The sequence below is a fragment of the Hemiscyllium ocellatum genome, chromosome 20 (assembly GCF_020745735.1).
Source record: "Hemiscyllium ocellatum isolate sHemOce1 chromosome 20, sHemOce1.pat.X.cur, whole genome shotgun sequence".
NCBI lineage: Eukaryota > Metazoa > Chordata > Chondrichthyes > Orectolobiformes > Hemiscylliidae > Hemiscyllium > Hemiscyllium ocellatum.
The window spans coordinates 46543517-46559623 of NC_083420.1; the positions used below are offsets into that span (position 1 = coordinate 46543517).

The following is a 16107-nucleotide window of genomic DNA, read 5'->3' on the forward strand; positions in this document are numbered from 1 at the left end:
TCTTCACATGCCCAGATATATATGGCTAATGATACAATGATATCATCAATTCAGTGTACATGGCCTCACATAGCTGACAGCCATCCCAAGTAAATTTTGCAGATTAAAATTAAACAAAAGCTGCTCCCAAAACAAAAGCAACTTTAGGTTGCAGACGGTTCTTTTCAGACAAACACACAGATACACACCCACACACAAAAGGTCAAAGAAAAAAATTTGAACAAAAACTTTTTGTCAAACAAAAAAGCTTTGAATGTGAGTATTTATGGAAGAACCATTACTCTAAGAATTGTGTGCTCTTGGTGACAGTTGGTTTCTATTGAAGTACATCCACAAAAAGTAAATGGAAAAATTACATCAAGAACCACCAAACATTGATTAAAAAATACATACCACCTGAAAGCAATCCAATTTTCATGTAAACAAACTTTTATGATGTAGTTAATAAAAATTAACAACTAGTCACAGTAAAACCAGCACAATGAACCGACCCCAGAATCAGAAGGTCTGGGCTCAAGTTCCACACGACCTATACATGTTGCAACTGGCTGATAGTTTGCTTAAAAATATCTAACTGCAGAGGAACACAGATACAAGATGCCAAATGGCCTCCTCCAATGCTATAAAATTCCAAACCACGCAAAATACTATGGTTCAGCCATCTCATTTTTCAAAGATAAAAGTGAATACTAAACAAAGTCTAAAAGTGAAATAATTATTAAGTCTAAGAATGTTTTTGGGAACTGAACTACTGGACCATAAATCTTATCCTGATTATGGAAATTAAAACAGCAACAAAAAATTCCTTATCACCTTTGAAGCATCAGACTACCATTTCTCAAGTTCTTTTAACAAATTATAAAGATTATTTTCTTGGAAAGCAGCAATATTTGAGCTTGAAAACTTTCTTTCTACAATGGCAATAACCATTTCTGGATTTATTTGCTTCAGCCTTAAAAACTGCATTATTGAAAAATTAAATGTAGGCTACAAACTTGTACACTTCCAGAATTACTGGAAATATTATGCACAGAAAGTAAAAAGAACATGTGAAAATTCAGAAACAATGCAAGAGAAAAGCTTAAATTTATAATTCCTTTCTGATTAAACAATTGTTTTTTCCCTCCCCCCACACAAAAACAGTATAACTGTCAGAATTCTAACACAACCTGCCAAGCCTTTAAACAAAGTTGCTCTCCATAGTCATGAGGGAAGCAAAAGGAAATGCAATTTTGGCGATGTCTCACTTATTAAATGGCTGAAACTAGGCTTACCATAAAAAGATACATTTTGTTGGATTTTGTAATAGTTGTATCAAAAACTGATCTTAATTTCAAATCAAAACATTCATTTCTACTTTAAAATTTTGCAAGTTTGAGCAGAAAGGTATGCCAATGCCACAAGTGAATATGAAATAGGGTTCAGAGGTTGAAGCTCCAATATATACCAAAAACAAAATTACTGGCATTGAAATAGAATGTACTACAGGTAATATTTAGCGATATCAAGATAGTCAAGACAGACTATCAATCTTGACAAATTTACTGAACACTGGATGAATTTTCTGATTGCCAAAGTTATTTATTTGTCTTCTTAAGAAACAACAATGGGCAAGTCAGACCAGAGGGTGTAATCATGCACCTTGGAAGGTTAATATAGTGCCATCATTCACCATCAAAACGTGGGTTATCTAATGGAACTTCTGAATTTAAAGGAAGGCCATATGCCACCATTTTGTTGGCAGGCTGCTAACCAAGAACTAATAAGCTTAATAAAAAGTTTACCAATAAAACATGAGAGGCTTGTGTGACAGCTGAGTTTCAATTTAAAACATTGGTGAAACACTAATGTTATCTGATGAGAGATACAGCACATCCAACACTGAAGACATCATTACAGCCCTTAAGACAGTTTATGCTGAGATATCAATCAATCAAAAACAAAACTTAACTAGATACCAAGTATGGGAAGCAACAATAAGAGAAAAAAAGAAATCAATACAACTGAACTTTGGCCATAGTTGAGTACCAATTACATTTTTTTTTAGATTAGACTTAGTGTGGAAACAGGCCCTTCGGCCCAACAAGTCCACACCGACCCGCCGAAGCGCAACCCACCCATACCCCTACATTTACCCCTTACCTAACACTACGGGCAATTTAGCTTGGCCAATTCACCTGACCCGCACATCTTTGGACTGTGGGAGGAAACCGGAGCACCCGGAGGAAACCCACGCAGACACGGGGAGAACGTGCAAACTCCACACAGTCAGTCGCCTGAGTCGGGAATTGAACCCGGGTCTACAGGCGCTGTGAGGCAGCAGTGCTAACCACTGTGCCACCGTGCCGCCCACAAACAATGATTTCTAGTATCATTCTCTATGCTGTTACAATTTGTCATTGTTTTACAAACTGGTACTTTTCATTTGTTACTCCAGCTAATCATCTACAAGTGTGACACAAATGTTTCATTTTTAAAGCAAGAGTCATGCAAGTTGTATCTCTAGTAACACATAACATCCTTCAAATTCTAAATTTAATCGTTAATTGGAGGTTCAGTATTTCAAATCTTTAAATTCCCTCCAATTAACTATTTTCCATGAATACATGTTATGTCGTTTATACTGCACTCAGTGCACCCAGTTCATACAGTGATCACATTTTTCATCAAGTCCCTTTCACACTGTGCAAACCAAAATCAACCAAATCATGCGCACAAAGCAAACTGAAAATGAACCTCTATCACTAATTCTGCAAAAAGCATATTTTTTAAAGGTTACCTTTAACAAAGACAAATAGGTGGAGTTTAAGGGGGATATGGGCCAAATGCTGGCAAATCGGACTGGATTAATTTAGGCGATCTGGTTGGCATGGATAAGTTGGACCAAAGCGTCTGTTTACTTACTGTATATCTCTAACTCTATAAACAGTTCACTGTACATCATTTAAAATAATATGTAACCATTATTCCACAGCAAGAAACATTCCATGGATCTGAAAATGTATCCATTTACAGGTGCCATTATGCTAAACTTATCCAACATAGTTCCTGATGCTGGACAGAGAAAAAGTGATAAAACCAACAAGCTTCAGAAAATTTGATCAGCACATACATTCATAAGTATGTTAGACCAGCACCATGCAAGTACCACAGTGAGACCAACAATTCAGCAAAATTAGCTGAGTTTATTCAATCATTAAACTGACAAGCAAAGTATTTGCTCAACTTGCACTCTATGCCAGATTCAACACACCAGACCTATCTGCAAAATAGTCTTGTGTCTTTCTCAAAGTGACAAGGATTTTTATTTCTGCAAATTCATTCTAGTTACAGGGAACAAATAAAATTGAAACTAAAATGATATTAACTGATAAGTCACAGGATTTCTCACTGATGTTTTCCTCACGGTACCAACCTAATTTTAACAAGGAACTAATTCAGGAAGAGTTCCAACAGCAAGAAAAATGCTGGTACAAGGAAATGAATAATTTATTTAAAGAGAGATCAATGGTTACTGTATTGCGCATGCCAGAAAAATAAAAACACACAGCAACAAAGAGCCCAAACTTTGAAAATACGTACACAGTGATGCGCTCACTATGTACTACTATCAAAAATTCATCAGAGAGGAAACTGTGAAAACTAGTCCATCCAGCTAACTGACATGATTTGTTTACCAATTATTTCCTTTAAAATGTTGAAATATATTTTATGCCTCTACATAATAATGGGCCTTTCTGTTCCTTTTTGTTCTCTAAAATCAAGTTGTATTTCTTATTACCGAAATCTGGTTTATTTTCTACTGCAGGGTTTGAGCTGTGGAGTCCATTAATGGCTCGGTTCCCACTCCTGATCACTTCACATACTTGCTTGCTAAAAGTACAAGAATTGGGTTTAGTTGTGCGCCCTTGTAGTCGAATAGCCTATACAAAATTTTAACATTAAACTTATTGACCAGAGTTTTAAATTTATTTTCACAAATTTTTATAATTCACCCACATTCTGACTTTTACCGGTAATTATAAAAATATTTATTACCATCATTCTTTTATCTTTCACTTTATCTCAAAACATTCCTACTCATTTAATTTTAAAATATTTTAAAAAGAATATTTATCATATATATTATCTTTCTTTAATCCTTTTCACCTTCCCTCTGCATTACTGCTCTGTCATTCAGTTTACCAACTCTTTGGTCCAAGTAGTTTTGGTCAGATTCGTTTTGACCTTACTGAACTTAACCCACTTTTAGTTTCCTTGCTTATATTCACATTGAGGGTATTAAAAAGTTACTACTTTTCAACTGTTTAATTTTGATCAAGGTGACAGGCCAACATATTTCTTATTAGATGAGATACATATTTCCGTAGAAAACATCAGAACAATCTTTAAACTAAATGTATGTGATCTTCATGCCATTGTAGATTAGTTAAAAATATTCATTATTGCCCTGTAGAACTTGCATATTTACTTCAACTGCTTGTATGTTCTTCATGCCCCTCTCTCTCACTAACTCAGTTGCGGAGATGTCTGTGGGGCTGACTGAGGGTCTGAGCGATTGTAAAATTGATCAAAGTTCTGTGATAGGCCACTCAAGGCCTTGAAGAAAATCAATGAAAATTTGAAATATAAGATTTTAAAAAGCTGGGAAATAACCTAACTTGGTGCAGCCAATGATTATTCACAAGTTATTATTGTTACTAATTCCAATTTTGAAACAATACCAATGAGAATTTTAGAAGTAATACAAATTATATGCTCAGTACTGTTACAAGCAAGGCTTTGTGAAATTTACATGAAAGATTTGATTTCACACCAAATAATTTTCCAAGATTTTCAAAAGGATCCAACAGCAGTTTCAAACAAGTATGAATAGTACTGCTGCAATGTTGATTATTGTTTTCCATGTGGATCACGGCCTTGGCAGTTTTAGGATGGTGTCTGGTTTGGGTGGCTTATCATTAAGAAGAGACTTTAAACTGTTAAATCTAGTTTTAAGAATTCTGTTTTTTCCAATCAATTTTAGCATTAAGGATATAATCAAAACTTGAATCCTCATTTCTGCAGAGAAAAAAATCTTTGCCAGAAACCTAGAATAGTTCTGACTCGCAAATTTTTATGCATATGAAGTGAGAAAAATTGTTTAACGGTGGATTTAACTTCTGCTTCATTGTTTTTACTCTGCATGTGTGCAAAATAAAATGTAAAATGACAAAAAAAAAATGAATGTTTACCCCACCTGTTGTATTTTCACTCTCAATAGGTTGGCAAGTTTGATCTAAAGAATACATGTCTGCAGCATTTAGGTACCAGCCTGTTCTTTCAGATTGCTTGTGTTGGTTAGAGGGCTGTGTGTTGTGCTGAGCCTCTTGCAAACTATATTAAACGTGTGCGTGTGCATGTGTGCAGTCATCTGTACCAATGCATCTTTAAAGAAGGGGAACTGCATAATCTGCACTACCTGGTCTTACACCTTGAGAAATGAAACACTTGTCAATTGTTGGCAGCTATCACAAGAGTACAGGCCCTAGCAGGAAATGGAAATACAAATTCTGAAAGAGTAATGAATCAAATAGTTCAGTCCAGATGAGGATGGAAGGAAGAGTATGTGGTCCATCCCAACGAGAAACTTCTACAACACTGAGACAAGCAAGCTAGCACTGGAATGTAGCCACTTCTGATCACCGTAGAGAAGCCAGGTGGAATTGACATGGCTGAGTACTTCCTATCTAATACTGGGTGCAAGAATCTGTTGAAAATTTCAGTAATTTAGCCAGGACAATCAGAATTTTTATATTTTTTATCAAAAATATCTGAACTTAATCAAAGCTCCTCCTCCCCCCACTTCCACGCCAACACACATACAGTGCAACAACCCACTAATATCCGTGCAGGTCATGCACATAATAGCACCTTTAAAGTTAACTTAATATTATGGGATTGGGAAAAAAACTTCATGCAAGCAAACCACTGACACACTAGGGTACGATGTTTTCAATATCACAAATCAGAGTATCTAAATATACTTTGCACTGACGTGCTAAATGTATCGTGCACTTTATATAAATAACTACATGAATGATGTATCAACACCTGACAATGAAAGTTTTATTTGACTTAGATGCAGATAACCTCAATAACAAATACAAAACAAATAAATTTACAACTATACAGTGACTTCAACAAGGAAAAAAATGGCTCAAGTGACTTATCAAAATAAGTGGACATTGCAAGTGATGAGAGCAAGGAAGGGAAAGTTCAGTAAGGAACGATCAAAACTTAAGTGTAAAAAATACTTCTTAGGAAATCCTTCAAAATAGTAGGGACTGCACACATGCAAAGTTCATAAAGGAGAAGAATGGAGATAATGTCAAGAAAGGATACACTACTGGTTGGAAAAGAAAGAGATACTTCTGACAGGAAAAAAAAAGTAATTCAAGACTTGGAGGATGTTATAGAAATGGGCACAGCAACACCATAAATAAAAAGATAAGAATGAGTAGCTTATTTTATTGCACTGTGGGAAAGAGACCAGTGGTAATTTAAGTTTGGTTGAACTGAATTTAGAGTCGAGAGCGTGGTGATGGAAAAACACAGCTGGTCAGGCAGCATCCAAAGAGCAGGAGAATTGACATTCTGGGCATAAGCCCTTCATCAGGAATGAGGTTGGTTGGCCAGGGGTGCTCAGAGATAAATAGGAGAGGAGGAGAATTTCTTCAAGGTAGGCATCCTTGGGAGAGGCTTCTCAGTAAGGTTAAAATCTACTAGTAGAAAGAGGGAACTACAGATGCTGGAGATCACAGTCGAGAGCGTGGTGCTGGAAAAGCACAGCAGGTCAGGCAGCATCCGAGGAGCTGGAGAATCAATGTTTCAGGCATTAGCCCTTCATCAGGAATGAGGCTTGTGGGCTGAGTGGGCTGGTGGGCTCAGCCGGTGGGCGGAGAAACACAGATTTAGTGCAGACAGGTTACAGGCCACTGTGCTTTGCACAGTAGTGGTTTGTGGGGGACTAGAAAGGCTCAGGAGCAACTGAGTTGAAGAATGACAAAGAATGGATCAACGTTTCAGTGGAAAAGGGCAGCAATGCTAAACAATTGGAAGGAGCTGATAGTTTTATCCATAATCTATCATGAATGCATTGCTTTTTGCTTTTAACAGTCCCACTGACATAGCAATTTAACAAAGGGTTTGGGGTAGTTTTTCCATCAGCTTTAGCTCTAGCAGTTACATATTGGGGAAAAAGGAAATAAATTAAAAGATGCTTTAAGATTGCTAATATGTTGACCCTTCAGGTTCACTTATTTCTCTTATTTCTAGTTCATATGTTCACGTGTTAATTGTCAGGATGATCAAATCATAGGTCGAAATGAAAGGTTTGTATCTTGCTTCTTTACAGCAAATTAACAATAGATACCAGCCAGATCTGTACCTTTTTTAAAAAAAAACAAGTTCTAACGGTGGCAAATCATTCTAGAGATTTCCACGAACTGGTCCAGAATCAGAAAGAACCACATTTCATAAACACCAACATATTCAATGAAACAACTGCAAAACAATCATGCTGCACTTTCAATCCTGGGGAAATGTTCAGAATACACTATTGAAAACTTGCCATGGAAGTATGAATAGTTAATATTGCAACATCATTGTTCACAAAACTCCTGATAAAGATACCAACTGTCTATTGTAGGACATTAGAATTTGCCATATAATCTATACTGGATTATAAACACACTTGAGGCTTGTTTTCTCATTCCTGTGTTTTTACTTTTCTTATCCTCCACAATATTAACTTTCATAACAAGTAGGGGATAAAAAAAATGAAGAGTTGATTACCATATGCACACAAGTCTAAAAATGTGTGCCAGAAATACTGTCCAATCAATTTTACTTGTGTCACATTAATAAACTATTACTTTTCACTACATATTGAAAAATACATAAAATTATGCAGAACAAACGGTTCCTGCAAAACTTTGGACATGAGTTCACTGTGCCCTGTGGTACAGAGCCACACACAAAGATACTCCTGGATTGGAATCCCACTGCACTGACTTATAAGTCAACAGTCTCCTTTTTGCTTCAGTACAGCTGGCAGAAATCCCTATAAGCAATCAATGCCTCAACTTAGGACAAGCAACAAGGAGGCATCCTCTGTGTGGGAAGCTGCTTCGTCTAGACAGCTTCCCTTCCCTCCAAATGTATTAATAGAGAAGGCTCAGTGCAAGGATCAGTGAGGACTTGGAATCTAACTCAGACCCTTTGTCGGGAATCCAACATTCTACAAGACCAAGGACGAATGTTTATATCTTGGCACCGTGCAATGCTCCAGTTTATTTATCCCTTTAATACTGGCAACACTTTATAAATTCAAAACAACTTAAAAGAAATATTTATTGAATAGAATTTAGATCCTATTACACTTTAAAGCAATTGTTTAAATACAACTAGTCAAATGGAAAGCAATAGAATATCTAACCAATGCCACAAGATCTATCGAGTAACTGAGCAGTGATAACAAGTGAATATTCTGCTTTATACTGGCATCCAGTTAAGTGTATAAGAAAACCAGCATAAAAATCACATTTTATTCAGAATCATATCTTTTACACTGTCAAATAGCCTGGAGATGACTGGATTTTATAAAAAAAGAGGTACATTTCTTCTGGCTTTAGCTGCTTTTATTTTGACTGTTTTGATCGGTGAGGGGTGATCTTATCGAAGTTTATAAAATCATGAGGCACATGAATAGGATAAATAGTCAAGGTCTTTTCCCTGGGGTCGGGGAGTCCAGAACTAGACAGCATAGGTTTAGGGTGAGAGGGGAAAGATATAAAAGAGACCTAAGGGGCAACATTTTCATGCAGAGGGTGATGTGTGTATGGAATGAGCTGCCAGAGGAAGTGGAGGAGGTTGGTACAGTTAGGAATTTTAAAAGCATCTGGATGGTTATATGAATAGGAAGAGTTTAGAGGGATATGGCCAAGTGCTGACAAATGGGACCAGATTAGGTTAGGAAATCTGGTCAGCATGGATGAGTTGGACTGAAGGGTCTGTTTCCATGCTGTACATCTCTACGACTGATATGTAACACTATTGGTCCCTATTAAGTGTCATTTGCAGCCAGCAATAATTCCAAAGTTTACCAACAAAAGCTGCTGCAAAAACCCATTATTTGCCAGGTTTTCTCAGGAGCTGACTTCTGAAACTGCTGGTGGCATCCTTCAGGAAAATTATGCACATGGAATCAAGGGAATCAGCAGGACAATAATTCATTTTAAAAGAAGCAGCTATTGTCAAATCTTTACCATGGTATCATAGGAGGAGATGGCTTCATCTATTGGCTAAACAGTAAGTGAGCAATAAATAAAGTACTGCATTGATACTTTGGTGTGAAAACCTTTTCATCAAAATGTCAAGTCGATCAAGCTGTCCATCAGTGTACAAATGGTGTACAGATTAGTTATCTGTTGCATGAAGCGTCTCCATCAGAGAAGCATTTTTCCTTCATTTTTTACATCTTGTTAGAGATGCTCACTTACCAGTTGAAACTCTCGTCTTCTGTTGTATGCTTCCTGGATTCCTGAATCTTGCCAGAGTGCTCTCAGTGCTGGCACATACAATTGAAATGTGGCTGGCTCCACTGGCATGCCACATTTGTTTTCAAATGCCATGACGAACATTCCGTGCTTTTCATTTTCAGTGTTTTCCCAGGGAATGCTCAGCTTATTCCTTGCATCCACCAAGACTTTCATACCCTAAAAGAACAAGGGAATAAAAAAAAAGTGAGGTTGATGATTAAAATTATTACTCAGAACATGAGTTGTTAAGATGATTACATTATTTTTACATCTACAATTAACTATGACTAGAATGCCATCACTATAGATTCTTCATGGAGATTAATACCTTCTCCTTAAATAATAGGCCTTCCCCTATGAAGGCATAGACTTTGCATTCTATTCCTCCAAATAAAATCACATTACAATTTGTGTCATTTCATGCTCGGACTTTTACATTGGTGTTATTACCAACCATGACAATCACACTATCACTGGGGTCATCTAAACAAACTGCTTTAGTTTTAAAAAAAATATCCTTTTATATGTAAAGCTATGTTTTGTGTACAAATAGTCAATAACTTTGAGAAAAATAATTATGACTGGAATCACTTGCAGTGCATTGGAAATTGGTATTTGAAGTAAGAAATGTCACTTGCACCCGAATATGGAACAACTATCTCAAACAATTTTACAAAGTAGTGAATTAAATTTCTCAAAATAGAAGCCACATAGTTCACGACGCACAGTTGAAATCAAATGAGTGATGATACAATTTATACAGCTTTTCCTTCTTCAAAAAAATGTACAAGGACACAACAGATAAATATAACCGAACTTCATAGCTTCCAGCAAAAATGAACGCTGATCACTTACACATGAAAACATTAATGCTATAAAAAGGCAGTGCCCATATAGTCCCCAGCTACCATGTTACTGAGCTGTAAAATCAAGGTCAGAACAAACTCACTGAACACTCCCAAAGTTCACCCTAAATCTCAAAATTCAACAAGCAACGTTTTGTGTACTGTATTTGATAATTGATGCAATATTTACACAAGTCATGAAACAAGACTAATATTACCAGACAAGAGTTATTTCTTTCGTAACCATTTGTAGGTGAAAAGCACTTCATGGATTGACCAGAAAACTCAAATTAAGAGCGTAATATTTAATTTTATTCAATACTCAGAAGTTTTTGCACAAGTAAGTGCTTTTATACCAACTCAACTGTAGAGGTATCTTATATGTGGTAAGGCATGGATAAAATAAATTAAGATTACAACCCAGCTACAAGAGGAGATAGTGGTGTAATGGCATTGTCACTTAAGTAGTAATCCAGAACCCCAGAATATTGCCTGGGATAGGAGTTCAAATCCCAGCATGGCAGATGGCGAAATCAGAATTGAAAAAGGGCTCACGTAATGCATTGGTAGGTGCCCCTACTCTCGGTCTGAAGGCATTCAAGTGCTACCCGTCACAGATCGATGTCACAACATGTCCAAACAAGTTAATTAAAAATAACCACAACTCAATCAGATCAGATATTCTGTACAGAGCAAACTCTTCTCAAATCTTCCTCTTATTTTTACATATTTAACTGCTTCTTACATGCTGACTATTCGGGTGAAAGTGACATTTCTTACTTCAAATACCAATTTCCAATGCACTGCAAGTGATTCCAGTCATAATTTTTTTTCTCAAGGACACTACCACTGCACACAAGATCCAGTTTCCAGAGTATAAACTAGGTTCAATTGGTACTATTCCCAACTCCAGTTTAATAGGTTTTAGATTGAAGCCCTCAATCCAAGGTCATAATAGTCATGATTTATTGTTACCTTAACAAAGTGGTGTTGCTTGATAAGTCGTGAAAGAGCAAATATTATCCACTATTCCAGTTAAGTGTTAAAGAGCCTAGAGCAACATTTGAAGAGAAGGGCATTCACTTGGTAGCTTGGAAAATATTGTACAGAAAAAAATAACAGAAAGTAATTCATTTGGTTTGCATACTGCTTCCACAAAGCTGATCTGAGGCTATATTTTTCTCAAGGCATTAGTAAAAGTCAAGAAAACAAAATATTTCTTAAGAAATTGAACTCAGTTCAGTTATCATAATAGTTTCCACTAGCTAAACATCGATTTATTTGTCAAAATCTGAGGGGAATATCTAATTTTAGAATCCATGATAATTCCTATTTTGGTCAATGCTATTACCAGGAAATTCCATGCGAAAAGCATCAGTATAAGGAAGCAAGACTTTATTTTAAAAAAAATTTAGAGCCAATCACTTTTCTGTGGATCTCGAGTCATATGTATGCCAATCTAGGCAAGGATGGCGGTTACATTCCCTAAAGGGCACTAGTGAACCAGATAGGTTTTTACAACAATGGTCATCATTAGGCTCTTAATTCCAGACTGCTGTTATTTAAATTATGTCCATCATCTGCCATGGCAGGATTTGAATCCATATGCCAGACTAATAGCGTCATGATAATACCACTACGCCATCAACTCCCCTTCATTTCATTTCTTTTCCCTACACCTACCCAGCCCACCCAAAAACAGATTACATACTCATTTGCTGATACCTCTCCACTTCACCTTCTTCCTTCCTCAAACCAATCCTCATTTGTTCCTCATGCCTGCATTCCTCTTCTCATCCCACTACATCAATATATCCACTGTGCCCCCAACCCAACCTCTAATACTGTATGGTCTGAGACGAGATCTTGAGTCAGCAAACAATGACTTGAAACATCAATTGCTGATCATTAAAAAAAAAACTTGCATTTGGGTTACAAATTGTGAAATGATGAAATAAACAAATGTTATTGAGTATACAAGATCATCATGGATTTTGAGATGTCTCTCCACCCGGAGCTTAAAAAGGAACATGCTGAATTAAATATGCCACAGAAACAAGTAGATTAGTCAAGCAACTTGCAGGCTTGATTAAAAAAAAGAGACTTTAAATCCCTGTCCAATTCATAGATATTCAGAATCAAAGTAGAAATAAAATAGAAGATTCAAAAATTCAAAAAAAAAGTCAGCCTGTCTATTTGGGATCAGCTTGAAAATATTAATTTGAAAATGGTAAATTGTGCCACTAGAAATGTAGCTTTTACTACATGCGTGGAAACATGCACACTTCTAAATTAGTAAATCTTCGAGACTTAATCACATCAAATGGCGGAAACAAAGGCAATTATAGTTGGTTCCTGAAACAGCAGACAGTATTCATGGACTGCACTCCATTTCTTTAATCATCTGCAACTAAATTTATTTTTTAATTGGTTCCTAAAATACCCAGTTTTCAGAAAAGCAGCAACTGCAATGTCAATGTTCTACTTCTAACTGAATGAGAAGCATTTTAAACTAGTATTTTGTTCAAAATCTTTTACACCATATAGATTACTCAAATTAAAATTAAATCATTACTTCTCAAACTGGCTGCACAACAACTGCTACCAATTGCAATCATTCTTACACTGGAGAAACTTCAGAACTACTCCCAAAACTCTTCAGCACTAGAACTACTGTACTTGCAAATGCGGAGTGGAGATAGAAGGTTAAAAAGGTAAAACAAAACCTAAGGTATACACACAGGTTTCCAGCCCACAATTCTTAATTTCTGCACCTCTTATGTTTGACTGTTACTCATTCTAAAGAGGGAAAAAGCAACAGCTCCAGAAAAGGCTTTGATGGAATCTTGAAAACCCTGTTCCACCAAGCCCTACAAAAGGAGATAAATTTGACATACCTTGGGAGAGTCTCAATCCTTGAATGGGTGTTAGGATCATCGAATGCTTACAACTTTGAAGCAGGCTATTTAGCCCACCAAGTCCACACTGATCCTCCAAAATGCATCCCAACCAGACCCACCCCTCTACCCTATCCCTGTAACCCTGCATTTTCCACAGCTAATCAACCTGGACTGCATATCCCTGGATATTATGGGCAATTTAGCATGGCCATTCCACCTATCTTGCACATCTTTAGACTGTGGGAGGAAGCTGCAATACCCAGAGGAAACCCATGCAGACATAGGGAGAATGTGCAAATCCTACATAGACTGTTGACTGAGGCTGGCATCTAACCTGGGGACTGGCGCGGTGAGACAGCAGAGCTAACCACTGAGCCACCCATGTTAGCTTGGTAACAAAACTAGAATGGGCATTATGGAAGCTCCTTGCGGCTTTGCATCAAACTGCAGTAAACAAATAAAATGGTGATCAGTGGGATTCCAGTGGAACCTGGATGGTTACAAATGGGAAAAGTCAATTTAAAATAAATTCTTGGAAATCAACATACTGGTTATTCTGGACTGCTACATTGAAGTGTGCAACAAGAATAAGACGGGTATGCACCATACATGAGGTTTTTCTCATTTTTCTTTCTGGGTTAGGTTTAATGCTCTATTGTAAAGGCTGCATGGGGTTAAAATCTGTGATGGACAGCATCCAACCAGCATTATCCAACAGGCATAAAAGATCATACTCCCTTAAAAATGCCTATGGCTGCTCTCCTATCTTCAATACAGTTAATGACCTGCCTTTACTTTATTTTCATTCATGAGATTTGGGTTTCACTGTTTGGGCCAGCATTCATTGTCTATTCTTAGTTGCTCGTGAAAGGTTGGTGGGGGAGCTGCCTTCTTGAACCACTGCAGGGCATACACCTCAGATTGACATTACCTCACCTATACCAATGATAATATCCTTATCCTCACATCAGCATCACAAACTTGACTTTTCACATGTTCTGCTAGCCATTTTTCATTTTACATCAATTCCCAAACCATCAGACACTGCCAACACATTTTATATTAAATCCTATACATTATTAAGGCAGCCTCCTTTAACTTGTACTGGCTCTTCATTCTCTGCTGCATTAAAATCCACGTCAATTCATGTAAAATTGAAAACTTCACTCTTTTACTTCACACTGAAATGAAAACTGAATTATTTACAGATCAATCGCAGTTTTGAAATTTGGATTTCAAAATAGATGGAAGAAACGGTGTTAGTAACTTAGAGTCAGAGTGTACAGCACGTAAACAGACCCTTCAGTCTAACCCGCCCATGCTGATCAGATATCCCAATCCAATCTAGTCCCACCTGCCATCATCCGGCCTAAATCCATCCAAACCCTTCCTCTTCATAAACATATCCAAATGCCTTTTAAATGCTGCAATTGTACTAGCCTTCACCATTTCCTCTGGCAACTCATTCCATACATGCACCATCCTCTGCATGAAAAAATTGCCCCTTAGGTCTCTTCTAGATCTTTCCCCTCTCACCCTAAATCTATGCCCTCTAGTTCTGGACTCACCAATCCCAGGGAAAAGACATTGTCTATTTATCCTATCCATGCCCCTCATTATTTTGTAAACCTCTATAAGGTCACCCCTCACCTCCAACACTCCAGGGAAAACAGCACCAGCCTATACAGCCTCACCCTATAGCTCAAATCCTCCAACCCTGGCAACATCCTTGTAGATCTTTTCTGAACTCTTTCAAGTTTCACAACATCCTTCTGATAGGAAGGAGACCAGAATTGCATGCAATATTCCAACAGTGGCCTAACCAATGTCCTGTACAGCCGCAACATGACCTCCCAACTCCTGTACTCAATACTCTGACCAATAAAGGAAAGCATACCAATCGCCTTCTTCACTATCCTACCTAACTACGACTCCACTTTCAAGGAGCTATGAACCTGCACTCCAAGGTCTCTTTGTTCAACAACACTCCCAAGGACCTTAGCATAAAGTGTATAAGTCCTGCTAAGATTTGCTTTCTCAAAATGCAGCAACTCGCATTTATCTGAATTAAACTCCATCTGCCACTTCTCATTCCATTGGCCCATCAGATCAAAATCTCGTTATATGCTTGAGGTAACCTTCTTTGCTGTCCACTACACCTCCAACTTTGGTATCATCTGCAAACTTACTAACCATACCTCTTATGCTCACATCCAAATCATTTACATAAATGACAAAAAAAGTGGTGGACCCAGCACTGGTCCTTGTGGCACTCCACTAGTCACAGACCTCCAGTCTGAAAAACCACCCACCAAATGGCTAGTTCTCCCTGTATTCAGTGAGGTCTAACCTTGTTAACCAGTTTCCCATGGAGAACCTTGTTGTACATATAAGTCCATATAGATCACATCTACCGTTCTGCCCTCATCAATCATCTTTGTTATTCTTCAAAAAACTCAATCAAGTTTGTGAGACACAATTTCCCATGCAGAAAGCCATGTGGACTATCCCCAATCAGTCCTTGCCTTTCCAATTATGTGTAAATCCTGTCCCTCAGGATTCCCTCCAACAACTTTCCCACCAGCAACATCAGGCTCATTCGTCTATAGTTCACTGGCTTGTCCTTACCACCTTTGTTAAACAGTGACACCACATTAGCCAACCTCCAAGTCTTCTGGCACCTGATGATACAAATATTTCAGTAAGAGGCCCAGCAATCACTTCCCTAGCTTCCCAGATGTCTAGGGTAGACCTGATTACATCCTGGGAATTTATCCATTT

At 37.4% G+C, this 16107-nt stretch overlaps 1 protein-coding gene across 1 annotated transcript in view; it reads right to left on the reverse strand.

Moving 5' to 3' along the window:
• Positions 1-16107, reverse strand: part of gna12a (guanine nucleotide binding protein (G protein) alpha 12a) — a 77641-nt gene that overhangs the window by 21162 nt on the left and 40372 nt on the right. The window contains exon 2 of the mRNA XM_060840329.1: positions 9543-9758. Coding sequence (XP_060696312.1) covers positions 9543-9758 — 216 coding nt within the window. The remainder of the gene's footprint in view (positions 1-9542; positions 9759-16107) is intronic.